At 41.5% G+C, this 21,353-nt stretch overlaps 1 protein-coding gene across 4 annotated transcripts in view; it reads left to right on the top strand.

Moving 5' to 3' along the window:
• Positions 1-21,353, top strand: part of TTYH2 (tweety family member 2) — a 78,933-nt gene that overhangs the window by 15,794 nt on the left and 41,786 nt on the right. For all 4 annotated transcript variants that reach the window (XM_067463872.1, XM_060764251.2, XM_060764250.2 and 1 more), the window contains exon 2: positions 10,650-10,822. In XM_067463872.1, the coding sequence (XP_067319973.1) occupies positions 10,650-10,822 (173 nt within the window). The remainder of the gene's footprint in view (positions 1-10,649; positions 10,823-21,353) is intronic.

The raw sequence follows: 21,353 nt of genomic DNA, 5'->3' as shown, positions 1-21,353 counted from the left end.
TTGGAGGTTTTGCTCCAAAGGCAGTAAAATATCACACTGAGTATGGCCTGTCTTTGTTCTTCTGTCGCTTCCTGTTTAAGGTCTGCCATAAAAGGCTATAATAAAGTCTTTCTTTCTTTACTATGCCCCCCCCCCCCCAAAGTATGACCTTGCAAACCTCTTATCATTCATCCTCTCAGACAACTTTCCACATCATCCAGATTGGAGCTTTTGCTTTCCAGTGGGGTGGCTTGGCCATGTGCTTCGCAGCCTGTGCTCCCCTCCACCCCTTTACTCCACTGCTGGTCTGAACCTGCTGATGGGAGCCGCTGATCCTAACCCATTCTGACAAAGCGTCCTTCTATCCTAGTGGGTGAAAGAGACGCCTCTTGACAGGAGCTAGGAAGAGGCCGAGAAAAGCTGCTCTATGCCTGCAGCAATCCCTGTGATTTTCTTTTCTCTCTCTCTCTCCTCTAACAAGCTCCATCCTATTGTAGGGACTCATATTTAGCCTATAAGAAGACCTTCACTGTTTCAAAGCTTAGATGATGAAAAGCAGCCCCACAACTGCTGAAGTCACTAAGATAAACAAAGCCTCATTGAGCAAAAGTGTGGGAAAACTCCCTCTTCTTTTCAGAGAACAGCCTTGATGTGTGAGCTATACATTCTTCTTTGTCGCTAACTTAAATTGATATCCCGATTATATGTATAGTAAAAGAAAAAAGATTATTTTGAGAACTGTGGTCCCAACTGGCCAGAATATGACATCATTTAAAACAGCGTTTCTCTGGTCTTCCAGGCATTTTGGACTTCCCAGAATCCCCGAACGTTGGTCAAGTTAGCTGAGACTTCTGGGAATTGAAATCCCAGATGTGGATACAGAGGGCCAACTGTACCAGTGTTTTTCAAAAATTCTTATGCCGATAAAGGGGCTTCCTTTTATCTATGAGTTGTCCTTGAGAAAAATCTCCAAAGTAAGAGCAAAGCATTTGCCTTTAAGTGATCTATAGGCCTTTGTAGCCCACAGCACTTGGCATTCCTTGGTGATCCCTTATCCAAATGCTGACCCTGCTTAGCTTCCCAATCCAGATGAGATCTGGTGCCTTTGGGGTATTTAGACCTTTCTGTGGTACCTGCCAAATAAGTCTGATAACAATAATTTTAAAAAGCAAGACAGCAGAACCTGGGATGAAGATCTTAAGACTTGGTAACAGGGTCAGTCCTATCATTAGGCAGAGTAAGATGGAGAATAAAAATAATGGAGTGAATTAGGGCTGCCATGAAAGGGCAGCAAATTAATTTGTGGTTATTGTAGTTTTACTTTCTATGAGGAGAGAAATCACTTTGGGGATTTTCTTCTTTATGTGCACTTGAATGGCTTTAAGTACTATGCACCTTGACTTGGATTAAGGGTGTATGTGCACCCCATTTATAGCTGCCCTTTGAGTAGCAAAATATCTGGGGCTGGCCCAGTCAGTTGGATTCATATGAGGAGAAGCAGTCCTCCCAGTCACCAGGTTGCAAAGTGTTTAGGACTTTGAAATTCAAAAGCAGTTCTTTGGATGGTATTGAAAAGAAATTTTTCACCAGGGCAAGTGTTAAAGGATAAGTGTCCTGTGATCTTGCTGTCTTATGTTCCTCAACATCTGGATGGATGCATTTTAATACTGAGGGTGCTGCCTTGCTACTAATTTGAGCTAGAAGTGATCCATGTGTGAGGGCTGCCACTGTGTGCATGAAGCTTATGGCGGACTGACAGGACTTTCATCATGCTCAGCTCTTGCAAAACACTGCCATAGCCCTGTGCTATTCTGTGGCTCCCAGATAATTATTCAACCATGCTTTGATCTGAACTATCATTTGGCTGTATCATTTGAGCCCCCAGTGGTACAATGGGTTAAACTCGTGTGCCGGCAGGACTGCTGACAAAAAGGTCAGCAGTTCAAATCCTGGGAGCAGGATGAGCTCCCATCTGTTAGCTCCAGCTTCTCATGCAGGGACATGAGAGAAGCCTCCCATAGGATGATGAAACATCTGGGCATCTCCTGGGCTACGTCCTTGAAGACAGCCAATTCTCTCACATCAGAAGCGACTTGCAATTTCTCAAGTCGCTCCTGACACGAATTTTTTTTTTGGCTCTATCTTAGTTGGGAGAGCAGGCATAGGGACAGGAGAAGGAAGGCTGGATGTTTATTACTTCTACTTCTCCCAGAAGTTATTTGTACTAAGGGTTAAAACTTCAACCTAAATTTGCACAGAGGAGGAAGGGAAAAGAGAAGCAGCATTTGTAGAGCCATGAGACAGCTCTGCCCCTTTGCTCCAGGAAATGGTTGTGTCAATTTAGGAGGTTATTGACTGCAATGCAGCTGTGTGTATGAGGACTGTGAGAATCTGGCTACCAGGCCTAGGGTCAGTATATCAGCATGATGCTGCTCAAATGGACTTCCCTTGATGACATGCTACCTTCAAGCATGCTTTAAAAGTGAGTGCTTCAGAAGTGCTTTTCTGTGCATGGGGCAAAGACACATCTGAAAAACAGAAATAAACTAAAACCACCAAAATAGATTAACTGCATATGTGAACCTGCACTGAGTGTATGTTGTGATGGGCAATTTTGCAGGTTGAATGAGTAGGCATTGAAGAATGTAATTGGGAGCAGTGGAAGAGAGCATTACCCAGTGCTACCCTACATTTCCCCTCTGAATTGTTTCTGTTTTCATTAAATTAATTTGCAACATAATTAATGAATGTAGCACCAGGCAGGCTGGATTATTTTAGTGGTGTGTGCATGTGAAAACAAAAAAAAAATGTCTTCCTGGGAAGTCTTTTTCTATATATAAATGCAGACTTTTAATGGCATGTTGATATTAAGGTCAACGGTTTGTGGAAATTGTTCTTTTTTCCCTTATCAAGAAGCAGCTTAATGAAATGTAAGCTGTGGAGTTGCCATGTCTTAAGAATGCTTGCATCTGTTGTAGTAATATACAAGTCAGGTTCTTGAATTTTGTGGGATATAACATTTATAACACACTAAATTTGTTGGATTGGATTTTTCCTAATCCAAGACCACTTCCAGTACTTTTGGCAGTGGGAAAACACTGTTGGGATTGGGTTGTTGTAGGTTTTTCAGGCTATATGGCTATGTTCCAGAAGCATTCTCTCCTGATGTTTTGCCTGCATCTATGGCAAGCCTGCCATAGATGCAGGTGAAATGTCAGGAGAAGATGCTTCTAGAACATGGCCATATAGCCTGAAAAACCTACAACAACCCAGTGATTCCAGCCATGAAAGCCTTTAACAATACTGTTGGGATTTGTGCAATTAGTAAGATTAGCAAAGCACACTCTTTAAAAAAACCTTATTTTTTTCAAAACATAGATGAAGTTTGTGGCTTAAAGCATTTGGCAAATGTCCATATTCAAAATATTCTGGAAAATTAATTTCACTGCAGATAAAGTTAAAGAATACTAATGTTTTTCATGGGTTAGTCATAAAGATGGCCTCCCTGTAGTTAGTGATCCACACAGGAAGTTACACCATTAACTTGCACATGCCATGACTGTGTAAAGACCTGCATCTAAAGCACTCTCAGCTTTTTGAGGGAATAATGTTGGTATAAATCCAGTTATTATACTCAGCAGTGTTGAAGTGACTGCCTTGTGGTAGGTGGGAGGACTCCTGAATGAGGGCAGTAGTGATAATCCCATGATATGAAGATATGAAGAACTAGTAACTTACTAGTCTTTTTAAAACAATGAAGGGGTGAGGAGGGGGTCAATGCATTTGTTTCAGCCTGCTGTTTAATTGTAGGAAGATGAAACTTGCTTAAGTGAAGCTGTAGAGCTTTCAAATAAGGCAGGGACCAAACTATACTCAGTGTTTGCCTGTCATGCTCTATCCTCCATTATAATTGCTTTGTAATGCAATTATGTGTGTTTGCAGAAGTAGTTTACTTATGTATTTGCATAAATAGTTTACTGTGACGTTTACACAAGCAATAAGAGAGTTTGCAGATGATGTGAGCTGCTTGATGATGTGAGCCCCCCCCCCCCCATCCTGTGTTCTCATACCCACCACCATATCATGGTAAAACACTGTGGATTCCATTATTGATGTTGTTTATTCATTCAGATGCTTCTGACTCCTCGTGACCTCATGGACCAGCCCACACCAGAGCTCCCTGTCAGCCATGACCACCCCCAGCGCCTTCAGAGTCAAGCCAGTCTCTTCAAGGATACCATCCATCCTTCTTGCCCTTGGTCGCCCCCTCTTCCTTTTTCCTTCCATTTTTTCCAAGCATTATTGTCTTCTCCAAGCTTTCCTGTCTTCTCATGATGTGGCCAAAGTACCTCATCCTTGCCTCTAATATCTTTCCCTCCAGTCAGCAGTCAGGCATTATTTCCTGAAGTATGGACTGGTTGGATCTTCTCATAGTCCAAGACATGCTCAGAATTTTTCTCCAACACCACCGTTCAAAGTGTTTATTTTCCTTCTCTCAGCCTTCCTTATGGTCCAGCTCTCACACCCATAGGTTACTATGGTGCATACCATTGTGTTAACTAAACGGATCTTCATGGATTCCATATTGTTTCTATTATGCCATGCTGAAGAAATGTAGGCCAAAACACCTGGGGACTCACCAGTTGAGAAACACTGCTCTAAATGTTGTTGGATCATAACTCCTTTGATCTCTGACTGGAGCTGAAGGGACATCTAGAGGACTAAAATATTCAGAGGCCCAAACATTTGTGGCAGCTCCAAAATAAGCTTTCAAGTCATAGATAATTGGGATGTCAACCGTGGAATGATCTGCAGGAATAGATCCAACAGCTAAATCAGCTGTTGGAATTTAAGAGACAATTGAAGATCTGTCTCTTCTGGAAGGACAACCCAGTAAATTTTAACTATTAATTTTAAACCAATGTCCTGCATCTTAATCTTTGTTTTGTGTGTTTTCAGTGAAAGAACTGGGCAGAGTCTGGGATTGGTGCTAAAAACTTCAAATGGATTAATTAAGAATAAGTGACATTGTTTTGCTGCCTTGAGTCCCTGTATTGGGAGAATGGTGGAATTCAAAATATAGCAAATAAAATAAAATTAATGGTTGAGTTCTGAATGTTGGGTTCTTATTGTTCTTTTATCACCGTTTATCCATAGATTCATGCGTGGAAATTACTATATTTTATCTTTAAAATACAGGCAGGCCCCAAGTTACGAACAAGATAGGCTCTGCAGGTTTGTTCTTGTGTTGAAGTTGTATGTAAGTTTGTCCAGATACATTTTGTAAGTGTAACTCCAACCAAAAATACGTATTTTTAAGCTTTGGATAGCATATGGAAGAGTTAACACCCCTTTGGTATTTGTTTTGCTGTCTGTATCCCTGTTCAGGATATTTCCCATCCTATCTCTGTGATAATTGGATTTTGAAAAATTTGACTTGTTGTGGAAACAAGGATTAGTGATAAATGTATTTATTTGTTTATTTATTTATTTATTACATTTTTATCCCGCCCTTCTCCCCACAAGGGGACTCAGAGCGGCCTCACATAGGCATCAACGATACTTACAACATATACATCAAAGAATACATTAAAACAATAAAATCATCTTAAAACATAAAGCTTCAGTGGAGGCACCTTTCCCCCATGATAACTCTTCCAGGAGTGAATTTCCCTTCCTAGGGGTAGATTTCTCTCACTTCTTATTGTCTCTCTCCCGTTCTTAACTATAAGTTGTTTGTAAGTCAGATGGTGCTGGACAATTTGATTGCTGCTCAGGATCATTCAGTATGTTTTATCTGTAATGGCTGAATAGAAATGTGAACCTAGATTTGGGTGCTCTGAACCAAATGTAGCATTTCATTCATTGCAGCCCACTGCCTATATTGAGTGAATTGGAAGCCTAGAATGAACTGAGAAAATGCTCTTTTAATCTCTCTGCTAGGATATGGCTAAAATCCATATGGTAATATGTTAATTTGTGAATTTTGAGAATTTGGCTTACAGCAGGAGAACAAACTCTTCTTATACCTTCATCTGGCCACAATCTACCGCCAGCAACTGCTCCATTCCCTTTTGTCTCTGTTCACATAGGAGTTTCTGCTCTTTTCTCCAATTTCTTGGTTAGCCTGCACCAAAATCCCATCATGTCATGTTAGCTGACAAGCTAGAACTAACGCATTTAAATGCTAGTATTATTTCTGTCTCTGTTGCTAGGGAACACAGCCTAGTGATAGCCTTGCCTTTTAAAAGTTTATTTACTAAATCATGAGTGTTTGAAAGTCTGTTTGAGGTAGTAGTGTTAATACTTTCGTGGAAATCACCTCTAGGGGAAGCAGCGATGATTCAGAAACCATGTCCACATCTTGGTTGTGACTCTTGTGCGTTTCATTCCTTGACCTCTGAGTGATTTTTTACTAGTGATTTTATTTTATTTTATTTTATGTTGTGGTCCCTCTGTCCCATTCTGCTTCCACCTGTGTGATAAAGATGTCACATGAAACTACAATTGTGTAAAGATGCAGGATACAGGGACACCTGGATGTTTTTGATGTTTACCATCTCTCATGTCCCTACATGGGGAGCTGGAGTTGACAGAGGGAGCTTATCCATGCTGTCCCTGGATTCAAATCTCCAACCTATCAGTCTTCGGTCCTGCCAGCATAAGGATTTAACCCAGTGTTCCTCAACCTGTGGGTTGGGACCACTGGAGCAGTTATGAGGGGGGTGTCAGAGGAATCGCCAAAGACCATCAGAAAATACAATATTTTCTGTTGGTCCTGGGGGTTCTGTATGGGAAGTTTGGCCCAATTCTATCTTTGGGGGGGGGGTCAGAATTTTCGTTGGTTATGAGTAAACTAGAAATCCCAGCAACTACAACTCCCAAATGACAAAATCAACCCCCCCCCCCCCCACCCTACCAGTATTCAAATTGGGTGTATCGGTTATTTGTGCCAAATTTGGTCCAGTGAATGAAAATACATCCTGCATATCAGACATTTACATTACAATTCATAACAGTAGCAAAGTTAAAGTTATGAAGTAGCAATGAAAATAATTTTATGGTTGGGGGTCACCACAACATAAGGAACTATATTAAGGAGTTGCAGCATTAGGAAGGTTGAGAACCACTGGTTTAACCCATTGTGCCACCAAGAGCAATTCAGTAGCTAAGGTGGGTAGATTAGCCAAGCAGACTGTGAATTGCTCTGCTCTGGACTTTCTATTGAGAGTTAAGCAGAGTTAGGTTCCTATTGCTTCAGGCGCCATATTTTGGATGTCCCCAAAAAGGAAGCATATGATTATTGTTTGATTATTTGATTTATTTTATGTTTACAGGGAAGAAGTTCTTAAGGGACAGCTTAGTTGGGGGTGTGGTTGTCACTTTGTTGTAGGAGTTTGTGTGCTGGGCAATGACTATAAATGAAACTGCCACTCAGCCATTAAAACCAGCTGGATTGTCATGGGTAAGTCTCAATTCTCAGAAGAGGGCAATGGCAAACTTCTACTGAAGAAATCTTGCCAAGAAAACCCTATGATAAAGTCGCCATAAGTCAAAATTGATTTGAGAGCTACAGTTGCTACAGTTGCCAATAATACAACTGGCAACTACAGTTGCCAATATAATACACTATTTGATTTGGGAGCAGGAGCTCTTTGAAGCTGTGCCCTGGGTAGGAAAATATCCTGAGCTGTTGCTGCCACCTTAATTGGCCCACTGTGAGTGAAAGAGAGGGCAAGGACTGAGCATTTCCATAGCATTTCTTTTTCAAGGGATTAAATTTGTACTGGAAATGAAGAGATGACAGATATAAACCTCTTTAGAAATTCTGGCTAATCACGCAAACTGCCTCTGGGTGTATGTATTGCACTGAGTACCTGACTTACATGAAAGCCCACATTTGGAAATCAGAACCACTTGTGCCTGGTGATGTGTAGTTTAGAAGCAAAGCTGTCCTTTAGATCTATATCAAAACATAGGCTGATAACCAAAGACCTCACAACCACTTTGAGATCTCGAATAGGCACTAATTAGTCCCATCATTAATAGTATAACAGATTGATGTGAGAGGCTCAGAGTGTGGGAAAAGTTGCTTTTTTGGACGACAACTACCAGATTCTTCTAGCCACCATGGGAGTTGTTGCCCAAAGCAGTCAGTGTATTCTCAACTCAAGGACAGAAAACAGAATGTCAGTGGAGAACAAAAGAGATTTAAATATGAACTTGAAGCTAATCTTTTAAAAAACATGGAATAAACACCAAGAACTGGGAAAACCCTGGCCCTCAAGCATTGTAATTGGAGGTCAGCTGTTACCAGCAATGCTGTGGATTTTGAGGAGGAACAAATAGAAGGCGAAAGGGAGAAACATGCCAAGATGAGGGCACATCATAGAATAGTAGAGTTGGAAGAGACTACATGGGCCACCTAGTCCAACTCCCTGCCATGCAGAAAAAGCACAAAGTATCCCTGACAGATGCAAACCCTTGTCAGGAAATGTGTGCCCTCACTGCAAAAGACTGCATGGATCCAGAATAGATATTCACAGTCATTTACAGATCCTCCACCAAGACTACCTCTGAAAGACAATCATACTCAACCACGAGGGATCGCCTGTGATGATGACTAGCTAGAGTGAAAACAGTGGTGGGGAAACTTTGGCAATGGAAAAATTTATCTTCTTTCCCACCAGACTCCCTCTTCAACTGAAAGATTACAACTTGCTGATATAAGGTGGTAACACAGATTTTGCAGGTTGTTTTACTTCAATGGCATATTTTTTTCTGTTTGTTCAACAACTAGGGAACAATTTTATATTTACTTGCTGGTCAATGGCTGGTTTGGCGGGATGCTGTTAGCAGAACTTTTCTATGCACTTTGATAGCTAAGGGTAAGCATTCTGCATTGCTGATTTGGTGTTAATATCTTTCTGTGACTTGATTGTTAGCATATTTGGGGCGTGATGTAGGCTATATTTGAGAGGAAGAAATTGGTAAAACCACCTTTGAGTATTCCTTGCGTAAGAAAATACTATGAAATGCATCAGGTTTCCATACGTTGACAGGCAGTTTGAAGGCAAATACACACATAAGAGAGAGAATTCGACATACACATTGTACCAAGTTTGCAGATGAGCAATCTACCATTTGTCTTTAGGCATAAGTCGAGGGCAAGTTTGGAGACCAAAATTTCAGATTTTGATATGACTCGTGAACAGGTTGAGGGTTATTCTACAGAGGGGAAAGTGCCAGCATCCCCGCGGGGGGTGGAGGAGCGGCCCCATTAAGACATTAAAAATAATGAAAATCTGTGCCAGGGTGAAAAGAGAAGGAATTGGTGCATCTTTTAGGTTCTTCCAGGATGGAGTGAGCTTTCCCCTTTCTCTTCTTAGAGAGGGTATGGTTCTTTTTTGAGAAGAATACTTACATTGAGCTGGAAATAAGTCAACTCAAGTTTTTTCAGCTAAATTTTCTAACTTTATCCATTAGTACATAGGGTAGTTAAATAAAAAAGTTGATTGCTGTATGAACTGAAGGGGAATAACTGCAGAAGTGGTGATATCATATATCTACCTGTGTCCAACTTAGACAACGCTCTCTAAGGCTGCAGAAAGAAGTAATTTTAGCATATAATAGATTTCCTTGATGCACTTTGGTGCAGCTTGATATGTCAGCTAGTCATCATTTGGTTTGATTACCATAGAACATGGATGAGGGAAGTAAAGTCTGTGGTCAGCCTCCTGATACTACTTTTCATTGAATAATAGAGTTGGAAGAGCCCACATGGGTCATCCAGTGCAGCCTTCTGCCATGCAAGAAAGCACAATCAAAGCACCCCCCGACAGATGGCCATCCAACCTCTGTTTAAAAGCCTCAGCTCTCATGGTCAGGAAGTTCTTCCTAATGTTCAAGTGGAATCTTGTTTCCTGTAATTTGAACCCATTGCTCTGAGTCCTAGTTCCCAGGGCAGCAGAAACAACCCTGCTCCCTCTTCCTTATGATATCCTTTCAAATATTTAAACATAGCTATCATATCTTCTCTCAACCTTCTCTTCTGCAGGCCAACCATATCCAGCTCTTTAAGCCTCATAGGGAATGGTTTGCAGACCTTTGATCATTTCAGTCATCATCGTCTGGACACCTTCCAGCTTGTCAATATCCCTCTTGAATTGTGACTCTTCCATTATCTATAAGTCCTCCAAAGATATTAATTGTGAAAGAGTGCATATTTGGGGGGAAACCACTATTGAATCCACTTGTATAGTACTTCATTAAATTTTTCTGCTTGTCCATGCTGCAATATGGGCAGGTTACACTCTCTCAGCCTCAGAGAAATACAGTGGCAAACCTCCTCTACATAAATCTTGGATAGGATTGCCATAAGTCAGAGACCTTGAGGCCACAGATTCACAACCCCTATATTTATATATTACTGAAAATTGTGTTTGAGTCACAACAAAGGCCAATAGTGTAGACCACTGTAAATTTCAAAAACTACTGAATTAATATGTGGAATTTGGAGGAATAAGGAGAATGATATTGGATAATAACTTAACTGTTTTGGGAATATTGGCTCTGATTAACATTACAGCTTCAAGTGTGCATGAGGGATCTTTCTTTTGCAGAAGGAAATATTTATCATCCATCTTTCCCTTTTCTGTGTCCTTCCCCAGTCCTTGCTGTTCTTGGCCCTGCTGGGAGCTGTCTTTCTGGGCCTCAACCTCATCTTCCTTGGCATCTATCTCATCTGCCTATGCTGCTGCAAGAAGGAAGAGGAGACAGAGACAAAAAGGCCCAATTCTTGCTGCATCACTTGGACCGCTGTGGTTGCGGGCCTCATCTGCTGGTGAGTTTCTTTTGAGTAGAGAGCAAAAAGGGTGTATGTGAGAGAGTGGGAATGAGTGCTCGTACATTGCCTAACTTGTGTGTTTTGACAGCACTTTAACTGCCATGGCTCAATGCTATGGAATCGTGGGAGTTGTCGTTTTTAAGGGTGTTTAGCCTTCTCTCCCAAAGAGTGCTGATAACTCACCAAACTATAACTCCTTTGATTGCATACCATTGAGCCAGGGCAGTTAAAGTGGTTCCAAACTGCATTAATTCTACAGTGTAGATGCATCAATATTGAGAGACACCCACAGAGAGGACCGTTCTTTCATGGACAAATTACAATGTGACTTGTAGGAAAGGTCTTATGTCCAAATCATGTGGTGCCCTAAAATCCAGCTCTTCCCCACAAGCTCCACTTTCTTTCTTTTGTCTATTGGTAATAACTGGCCTCTGCTTCCACTCTGATTATAGACAGTCATGGGGATGGGTGTGCACCATAGGTCACAAAGCCATTTTTGTTTTGGACTCTCAGAGGGCTGCATGGTGTGTGAATCCCATCCCTGAGCAATGCAGAAAGCCCAGTGATTTTCCACCCTGGAGATTTTCTTTCTAATGAGAAGAGAAGGCTCCATATGGCAGGCTATGACTTCAAATTTGTGAAAGTGTGGAGGCTGTGCCTGAGGGGCCTTTCTGAATGGGCTACAAATTGATCAAAGAAGTCCCTGGGAAAGCTGACCAGGGACAGGCGGGACTCCTGGGATGTGTAGCTGCCACTTCCTTTCCTCCTAATTCAGCTGGAGAAGTAGAAGAGTATGGATCATGTAGAAGAGAAACAGAGCTGATGCACAGCATCGCTAGCACCAACAGCAAGCGTTGATGCCCCTTAAGAAACAGTCCTTCCCAGGCTTTTCCCTGACCTCTCCCACCTTCGAGTTAATGCCAGAAAGACAAAATGTGTGGGTGTCCCAACCCCCCCCCCCCCACCACCACCACCATACGTCATTAGTATCTGCCTGCCACGCCATTAAATAGGAAGTCTGTTTAGAGTCACTTGGTGTGTTTTCCCTCTGAAAATGTTTAATGGGGAAGCAGAGGAAGTGAGTGAAGTCATGCTAGGCATCAGCAGTAACATATTGCTCTGGGTACGGAAACAGAAGCAGAAACGAAAACCCTATTTTGAAGTGATCATTTGTATTTATTCACTTGCTGAGAAAGACTGTGTGTGTGTGGGTGCGCGCGCGCGCGCACGCAGTCAGCTTTTAGGATATGAGCCAATCAATAATGGACATGTTAGATAGCAGAATTTAAAGGCCAACTTGTTTGGTTGCACTGAGTGCGTAAATTCGTTTACCACCTTTCCGTTCTCTCTGAAATCCATTTTTCTCTGTTCAAGTAAAAGAGATATTAGGGGGCTACCTCATGGTGTTTGTGTGAGGATTAACAAGGTTTATGCTTATCTCTCCTGATGGAGATGCCAAGTAATCCAATATAGATAGGCCCCTTTAACTAAAACAAAGATGATTTCTTGGAAGGGTTAATTTGATTTCAACCAAATTGATTAAAACCATTTATTTGAAGGGCTCAATTTTAATTATTTTAATGCATCAGATAGGAGGATTTGTGATTGTGATTTTTCATGGACATATGTTTTTCTTTAATTATTATAACTTTAACACAGAAATGTAGGCTTCTTTAGAAGGTAGGTGTATAAGCAATTACTATGTATTGTTTTCAGACTAATTTTCAGTTGGGATTCCTTACTTTGATATCCAGAGTTGTCTTCCCTATTCAGATCTAGTACATCTTCTCAAAGTCTCTATTTATTGCTTTCTCTTGTCTTTTCATTTAGGGAGAGGTTTGGGGGAGAGACAGAAAGATATTTGTTATATACCAAGGCTATTCAAAGTAGTCTTTTATTGTTTATGATTTGATGAGTTTGTTATGTCTTGTTGGCATAAAGCAAGGGTCCACAAACTTTTTAAACAAAGGGCCAGGTCACAGTCCCTCAAACTGTTGGCGAGCCGGATTATAATTAAAAAAAAACATGAATGAATTCCTATGCACACTGCACATATCTTATTTATAGTGCAAAATCATTTTAAAACAATACAATAATTAAAATTAAGAACAATTTTAACAAATATAAACATATTAGTATTTCAATGGAAAATGTGGGCCTACTTTTGGCTGTTGAGATATGATTATTGTTGTTGTTATGTGTGCATTCAAGTAGTTTCATACTTAGGTTGACCCTGAGCGAGGGCCGGGTAAATGACCTTGGAGGGCCGCATTGAGGACCCCTGGCATAAAGTGTTTGTCATTTTTTGTTTTAAACCACCTCTTAGTCCCCTCGGTGAAGTAGGCTTCTTCTTCTTCTTCTTCTTGTTATAGATAATTTCTAAGAGGGTGTGTTTGGGGATGAGGGAGAGACAGAAAGATACTTGATATATATCAGGGCTACTCAAGGTAGTCTTTAGATCATTTCTAGGCCATCATTTGCAGAACATAATATGGCACAGATAGGGTACCATTACCAAATATATTGGGGAGGTGGAGATTGGTGATCCATCACATCAGATATTTGATGTATCGTTATTAAAAACATTTGAACTCAAAGGAAGAGGAGTTGCTTCTCCAAAAGCTTCAAAGACTGTTCAGTAAAACATGCATAATTTTGACCCTTCATCCTACTGAATGGAGCCCCTGGTGGCGCAGTGGGTTAAACTGCTGAGCTGTTAAACTTGCTAACCGAAAGGTTGCAGGTTTGAATCTGGGCAGCAGTGTGAGCTCCCGCTGATAGCCCTAGCTTCTTCCAACCTAGTAGTTCGAAAACATGCAATTGTGAGTAGATCTCTCCAGTGGGAAGGTAATGCAGTCATGCCGTCCACAAGACCTTGGAGGTGTCTACAGAAAACACTGGCTCTTCAGCTTAGAAATGGAGATGAGTACCAACCCCCAGAGTTGGCATGACTGGACTTAATGTCAGGGGAAGCCTTTACCTTTGCCTTACTACTGAATGGAAAAAAACTTTAGCATACTCGTTACACTCTCTTTCTCAATGCAGAGGTTGTGGGCCATTCCCTGCTCTTGACCTCTCTTATCTATCTTGTTAAGAGAAACAGGCACAGCCTGTCTATTTGCAGATGCTCCTCAGATCCACTGAAATGCTGTTTTCCTAGAAAGGGCTTCTGTGCTCCAATATTCATTCCTCTTGTAGCTAATCCCAAGAGGAGGGGGAGGAGGAAGGAGATTGGGGTGTGGAGGAGTCCTTTAGCTTTTAATCTCACCCCCTGAGCAGATGGCACAGCTGGCTGTCAGGGCTCATGTGAGGCAAGAGGTTAATTGTCCATGGAGTCTGAATCAATTAAAGGAGGACATGCAGGGTTGGGTGTCTCTGGAAAGGGAAAGCTCCCTATCCTTGGCATCTCCTTCCCTTCTTGCCTTCTGCTCTCCATGACCAGGAATTCTCTCATTTAAGGATGCTGCATGTGGCATAATATTGGATTCCAGGGATTTGAGACTAAAAATTCACATCGTGTAGTAGTTTGTGGGTTGGACTGTGACACTGGAAACTCATTGGGCGACCTTGGGCTTCAGAGGTGGTGAGAAAACCCCTCAAATACATCTTGCCAAAAAACTACTTGAAAACACACAACAATAAGAAGATGCTCACAGTCTCCCTTTGATAATGAGGAGCTGTGAGAAAGACTGCAACAATGCACAAAGTAAGCATGATTAGCCCATCAAATTCTATGTTGTAGCATAGCATTTGTTCACTCATAGGGCATATTTGTGTAACAAACTGAAAAAACTACTAAGGTAAACAAAATGTGAACGGAATCTCCTCTAGCTTTGCACCAAAGAAGAATCTTCTATGGACTCCAATATTGTTTCAGTACAATTTGTACAGTATAGGTTCATCTGCTGATGGTAGGCTTCACAACAGTGACATGACCTTTAAGGATGTCTTTACCACCAGAGAGCAAGTCCTGCGGCACAGGTGCAATTGCTCCTGCTATTACTACTGCAGGTATGTGGCTACCATGTCACGTCATCTTACTTGTACGATCAATATTCACCCTTCCTGAACACATTCACACAAGGAATTGCAAGCTTTTAAACCCCACGAGAAGCTACCCCTAATTTGTCCCTGAAATCTAGTTCACTTTCCTAAGTGTCCTGTCTCCAATGAGGGCTATCCTTGCCATCATAAAGAGGCTGTTTTCCCAGGGGCCAGTGGCAATGTGAAAACTATGGACACAAGCCCTATTTCTGTATCTGCAAGTTGCTCAAGTTGATCACATCTTGTTCTGCAAACACTCACTGCCTCTGTTGGGGCTTCAGGGACTTTTGGCAATACTACTCCCTTTTCCCAGCAGCATGAAGGAAATGTTGCAATGCTTGCTCTCTTTTGCAGCAATTTCCACAAAAGGGATTTTGGTTAGGGCTGACTTTGCAAAGCCATAGCAAGCCAGTTCCTGCATTTGTTCAACAGTCTATCAATTGCCTTTCCTGTGGATTCCTAACTTTCCACTAATGGGGAACATGCTATATACTACCAAGGGGCAGTTAGTCTATCCAAAGGATATAGCGAGAACTAATAGCTAAGAGGGGAGTAATAAAACTAAGAAATGAGATATAGTTCTCCCCACCCTTCCCCCCCAAAAGGAAACCAAACCCTAGAGGGGCTTTCCAGTGAGCCATGAGTCATGGAAGACAGCCAAGGAAGGATCAAGGGGTAATAGGCGCTTTAATGTAATGAGAGGCCGCTTTTCCCTAGCTTTCCCCTCCACTTTAAAGCCAATGCACATGCCTTGCTCAAGTTGATCACATCTTGTTCTGTGGCCAGGCTGACGGCTTTCTGCTCATGATAAACTAGCTCTCCAATTAGGAACTGAACTCCTGCCCACAAATGCATGTGGCCTTGCTGTTATTTAGAATTTGGAGATGTAAAGACCCCATAAGTGTGCCTTGTGAGTAGCTGCCAAGAAAGACAAACACAGTTACTGGAACTAGTTGTCTCATTCAGTCATGCAATACAACTGTTATCTCCCTGTGCTTCAAAGACAGGGGACACCTGTGCTGTCTCTCCTTTCATCATCATCATCATCATCAATACCTCACTTTATCTCCCAAAAGGGGACCGATAGCATCTTGACGTAAAAGCGTCAGTATACAATTTAAAGTATAAAAATATTCAAATATTAAAACAGAATTAAACACAAACAGCACTAAAAATTCACAGTTAAAATCCATCAAGACATATTTAGACATATCTTTCACTGTTGGCTATGCTGGCTTGGGCTGATGGGATGTGCAGTCAAACAATATCTGAAAGGCTACATCATCACTCCTGCTGTATTTGACCTCTTTACTTCAGTTTGGATCTTGCAGAGAGCTGCATCCACTTCTGTGCACCTGGATGGCAGCTCGTTTTGTAGGTCGCTCGTGACAATCTACAAGGATGCCCAAAGTCCATCTGTAAATGGAGAGTGATTTATGTATTACTTATTAGCTATGTATGTGTTCTGCTTCTCTTTCAAGTCAACAGGTCTCCTCTTTCCTGATTTATCCTTGCCAGGTTGAAATAGATAACTGGTCCAAAGTTACCAAGTAAGCGCCTGGCCCTCTCAAGTCTAAATCCATCTCATTAATCACTAGGATGCATGGCTTCTTTCTTTCACTGAATGAAAATGTAATTCTGGGTGAAATGAAGGAAATGAAGCCCCTTTCCACAGTTCTTATAATTAAACCTGTTGTGTGCATCTGAAAGTCCCCATATGAGCTGCATTACATTTGCCTTGCTTCTGATGTATAGCGAGTAGTCAAATTATATGAACCTGCCTGATCCTTGTATAACCTGAGTTTTAGGATTTTTGATCTTCTTTCCCCCCTCATTGTCAAGCTTTGATCTGTCTTCCATCATCCCAGCATATTGAAATAGCACACCATTTTAGTCCCTGTTAATCCCCGGATGCAAACACAGAGGAAGTGACATCCTTACATCAGATTGCTTTTCCCAGCCTTCCATATGCCTTGTTGGAAAGCTTACATGGCATTCTGCTGGCCCTTCCTTTGACTCTGTATGCCCTCCTCAATTAGCTCATACAATTCTCTGTTCCAGGGACTTTCCTTCCGTTCCAAGAACTTTAGTGCTTAATTGTTTGAGGGTGATCCGAGTCTCCAAATGCAGAGGAAGGCTGTTAGTTGAATAGAGCTATCTGTGTCTTGGAGTAAACATGCTGATTGAATCAGCATGCTCTTCCCATGACTTGCTTTCTTTCCTTACCCAAGCACGTGACCTTGTGGGCTTTGGGCTTCTTAAAACTCTGGATATGGTATCTCCTGTGCAATAATACAAATCCATAACGTTTGGAGGAGTGAGACGAGCAGCAGGCAGAGTAATAATACAACCTTAAGTGCTTTTTTTGATCCCCAGGGTGCTTTGATTGCAAGCGCAGCCATATGGAGCATTTCTTCACCAACTCCTAGGCATCAAGGTTCTTTGAATCTTAAATGCAGAGTGAGAGCATCGATCAGAGGGAGGCCGCCCCCTGCATCTCTATATCTAACTCACTGGTTTTTTGGGGTTTTTTTGCTTGTCAGATGCTATGAAATGGATGATTTGGTCAAATCTATGGGGATGTAGAATGCTGAGTTGCAGCACACACTGAACATTCAGATCAGGAAAGTTTACCTCTTTAAGCTAGATTTCTCTCTACTTTTTACTGGCTTTTTGGCTAGATTTTTAAGCTAGATTTCTCTCTACTTTTTACTGGCCGGCACAAGGGTTAAACCCTTGTGCCGGCAGGACTGCTGACTGAAGGATCAGCAGTTTGAATCCAGGGAGTGGTGTGAGCTCCTGTCTGTCAGCTCCAGCTTCTCGTGCGGAGACATGGGAGAAATCTCCCACAGGATGGTAAAACATCCGGGCATCCTCTGGGCAAGGTCCTTGCAGATGGCCACTTCTCTCACACCAGAAGTGACTTGCAGTTTCTCAAGACACTCCCGACACACACACATGCACACACACACGCACGCACACACAAGGCTTTTTTCTATTTCAGGCCTGTATCACCATGAATTTATCTCAAGATTTGAGTAAAAGCACTGTAAATCTGTACAGACTATTTTAAGACAAAGAGAGGGTTTTCTTCCCTCCCATCTGTAGGAGTTCATCACAAGCAGCCTGCACCACTTTCTGATTGTCTCACTCTCACGTAGCGCACGTCAATGCCAGCTCAAGGGATTCCTCAGAAAAATCCATTTTGGACAGGCGGTTTTGATGGTATTTAAAGACAACCTGGTGTTTTCATGGTATTTGTGGATAAAATAGAAAACATCAATGGCTACATAATCATAGTTTTCCTTATTATGGTAAACTATTTTGATCCAAAATCAGATTATTTCAATTTCCCCCCTCTACTAGAACATTTTGTGCAACTCTGTATCCTCTTTTCTCTCCTTTGTTTGGATGTGTGAATGAGGAGAGTGTACTTCCTATTTTTTGGCAATGCTTAAGTGGCTGCCTGTCATAAACCCATCCTCTGTTCTTGAGATTGAATGAAGTAGTGAAGAAAGCATGGCACATGGGCCACAGGTTGTCCCAGACTCTTTTTTTGCAGTTTCCCAAGCCCCCCCCCCCCCCCCGAGATATACAGATGATGGAAATAATTGCAGAAGTATTAGATTGCCTAATTTACACCCCTTAGTTTGGTTCTTTGCTCCCAGGAATCGGAGAAGTGAGTGATTTCTGCTCACTTCCAGGTCAAGTTTTATAGGGTAGTGCAGCCCATCATGGGATGCTGGGGTAAATTTGGTCTCATCATCACTGCAGCTGCCCAGAAATAGATGGAAACAGCAAGTGGAGAAGCATACTGGGCTTTTTCCCTCTAGGAAAAATGATTACTATATCCTGTATCCTAATGGATCCTTTATATCTGATGGAAATGTGTTTGTATCCCTCTTTTTTAGTTATTAAACCAAAGTTTCAATTGCCATGTAAGGCAGAGGCGGGCAACTGCGTGGAGGATGGAGCCCATTGCCCTTGTGCCCCCCATGTTGTAGTACTATGCTTTTGTGTGCTAGAAGTAATGTCACACCATTTTTGGTTGCTATTTTGAGTGGTATTCTGCTTTTTTAGTTTAGAGGAATTTGGAGGAGGGGATGAACTCCTGCGCTAATGGCTAGTATGGGCTAGTTTTGCCTGTTGTCTTTTTAAGGGGAGGAATCGCCCCTGGCACAAAAGATCTGGAGGTTTTCAGAGACTTCAGAAGAGCCAAACTTTTGCCTAGCCATAATTTTAAAAGTAGCTTTAGATGCATGAATGTCAAAGGAATCGTGAATGGGAAAGCGAGCTACACAAAAGAGAGAATGTGTAAAATGCAGCAGAAGAAAGGAAGGAGATCTGCTGGAAATCTCTCTTAAATATTTGCAAATGAAATTCTAAAAAAGTGGCAGCAGAGTTAATTCTGCACTATTTGATATTCTGAATGTACAGATATATCATAAGCATCCTCAATAATGTATAAGTTTACAAAAGAAGTTGCAATGTACACCACCTATCATTTAAAACATAATTCACACTCATAACTGCTAAAATCCGAAAACATGGCTGTGTGAGCCTGAATCAATATGCTTTTACACTCATACGTGTTTTATTTTATTTTATTATTTGTATATGCGCTATTTAGTTTTCAGCATTGGTTGGATTGTGCTTCAGTTAATAAGTGGAGTATGATGAGGCAAGACTAAAATTGGAGGTGCTAATGATTTAAATTTGAACCCAACAGATTCTTCCCCCACATGAATGAGATGGCTGAGCTGACTTTCTTTTCACCCTGGTTAAAAAATTGCTTTGGGAAATCTCATGCCAATTTTGACACTTTGAAAAAAGCTCTCCCTGATTGGCATGTGTACTTAGAGGCCATAACTGATGTGACAGCTTTAAAATACTATAATTCAAGGCTGCATCAAAAGGAGTATTTCTGGGTAGCACAATTCATGAAGGATATTTACAGTCTGGAACATGTCCAGAGGAGGGTGACCAAAATGGTTAAAGGACTGGAAACCATTCCCTATGAAGAGCAGCTTAGGGACCTGGATATGTTTAGCTTGGAGAAGCGAAGGTCAAGAGAAACATGATAAACATGTTTAAATATTTAAAAGGATGTCATATTGAAGATGGAGGAAGCTTGTTTTCTGCTGCTCCAGAGACCTGGACACAGTGAAATGGATTCAAGTTGCAGGGAAAAATATCCACCTAAATATTAAGAAAGACCTCCCAATGATAGGAACTATTTAATGGTGGAGTCTCCTTCTCTGGAGATTTTTAAACAGAGACTTATGGCCATCTATCAAGAGTGCTTTGAGTCTGTGTTCCTGCATAACAGAAAGAGTTTGTACTAACTGGTCCTTGTAGTCTCATTCAGCTCTTTGTTTCTCTAATTCTATGAACTTGTGAGATATATTGCAATCTATGAAAGGTTTTGTCAGTTTGTGAATACTGTCCTGTACATTTTCCATAGTCTCATCCTGTGACCTTAATATGTCAGCAATCTTCTTTGTAAGGACTCTTAATTTCAGAATTGGCCTTCAGTGTTCAATGAACAGATGCAGAGAAGATAATCAGAACCAAGGCTGCACAGTGCTTTTAGAAGTAAAGAAACATACATCAATATCTGAAGATCAAGGCCCATTTAATTATGAAGTCCATTAAAAGATTAACTGGAGAGCACTGGGTAGTATAGATAATTTTGATTGACCAATGCAGCAGAGTTTTGTGAGTATAAGTCCAGTAGTCAAGGTTAGATTATTTTACTGCAACCTTGGAGCACATGCCCTTGGCTTATGGATCCACACATAGAAAATCAAGGAAAGCTGTAAATCTCTCTTCCTGCCCACCCCAGTCCCATTTCCCAACTGTGAAATGAGAGTACAGAGGTGAAATGGAGCCACTTCCACTAAGGCTTTGACTGAAGGGTCTGCCAAGAGTTGGAATTTCCCCTGAAATCCCAGGGTGTGAGGAGAAATCCTGTGACCAGACAGCCCACACAGTGGAGCTACGAGTTGAGGAGGATCATGTGTTGTTTTATTAAAGGTGGCCTTGTATGATCCATGCCTTGGCCTTGCTGTTTCTGTTTCGTTTATGAATGTGGACATGAGATAGAATTTGGTGGTGATTTTAAGGTAGATTCCATGGAAAAGTCACCTAAATCTCTGACTTCAGATACTTCCCCTTATTTCCCCCCAAATACTTGTATTATGATTGATTACTGTAGTCTTACTACCCCATGACAAGTTTTTGAGTCACTATCGCATTCAATATGGTTATGGGGTTTGCTTTCACCATCTCCACCACAGAAACAATTTTTTCAGTGGCTTGGATTCTAAGACAAGTGAACTAAAAGAAGTTCGTCAGAGGATATTTTCATTTTACATTCAAATACACCAGGCAGTTCCTTATTCCTATCCCACTTTATCCCGTAAACCACTCCATCCCTCCCAAGAGACGGTGATTGTGTGGACAAGAGGAGGAGAGAACAAGA

This window comes from Anolis sagrei, chromosome 2, assembly GCF_037176765.1.
Source record: "Anolis sagrei isolate rAnoSag1 chromosome 2, rAnoSag1.mat, whole genome shotgun sequence".
NCBI lineage: Eukaryota > Metazoa > Chordata > Lepidosauria > Squamata > Dactyloidae > Anolis > Anolis sagrei.
This window is presented reverse-complemented; position numbering and strand designations above follow the sequence as displayed.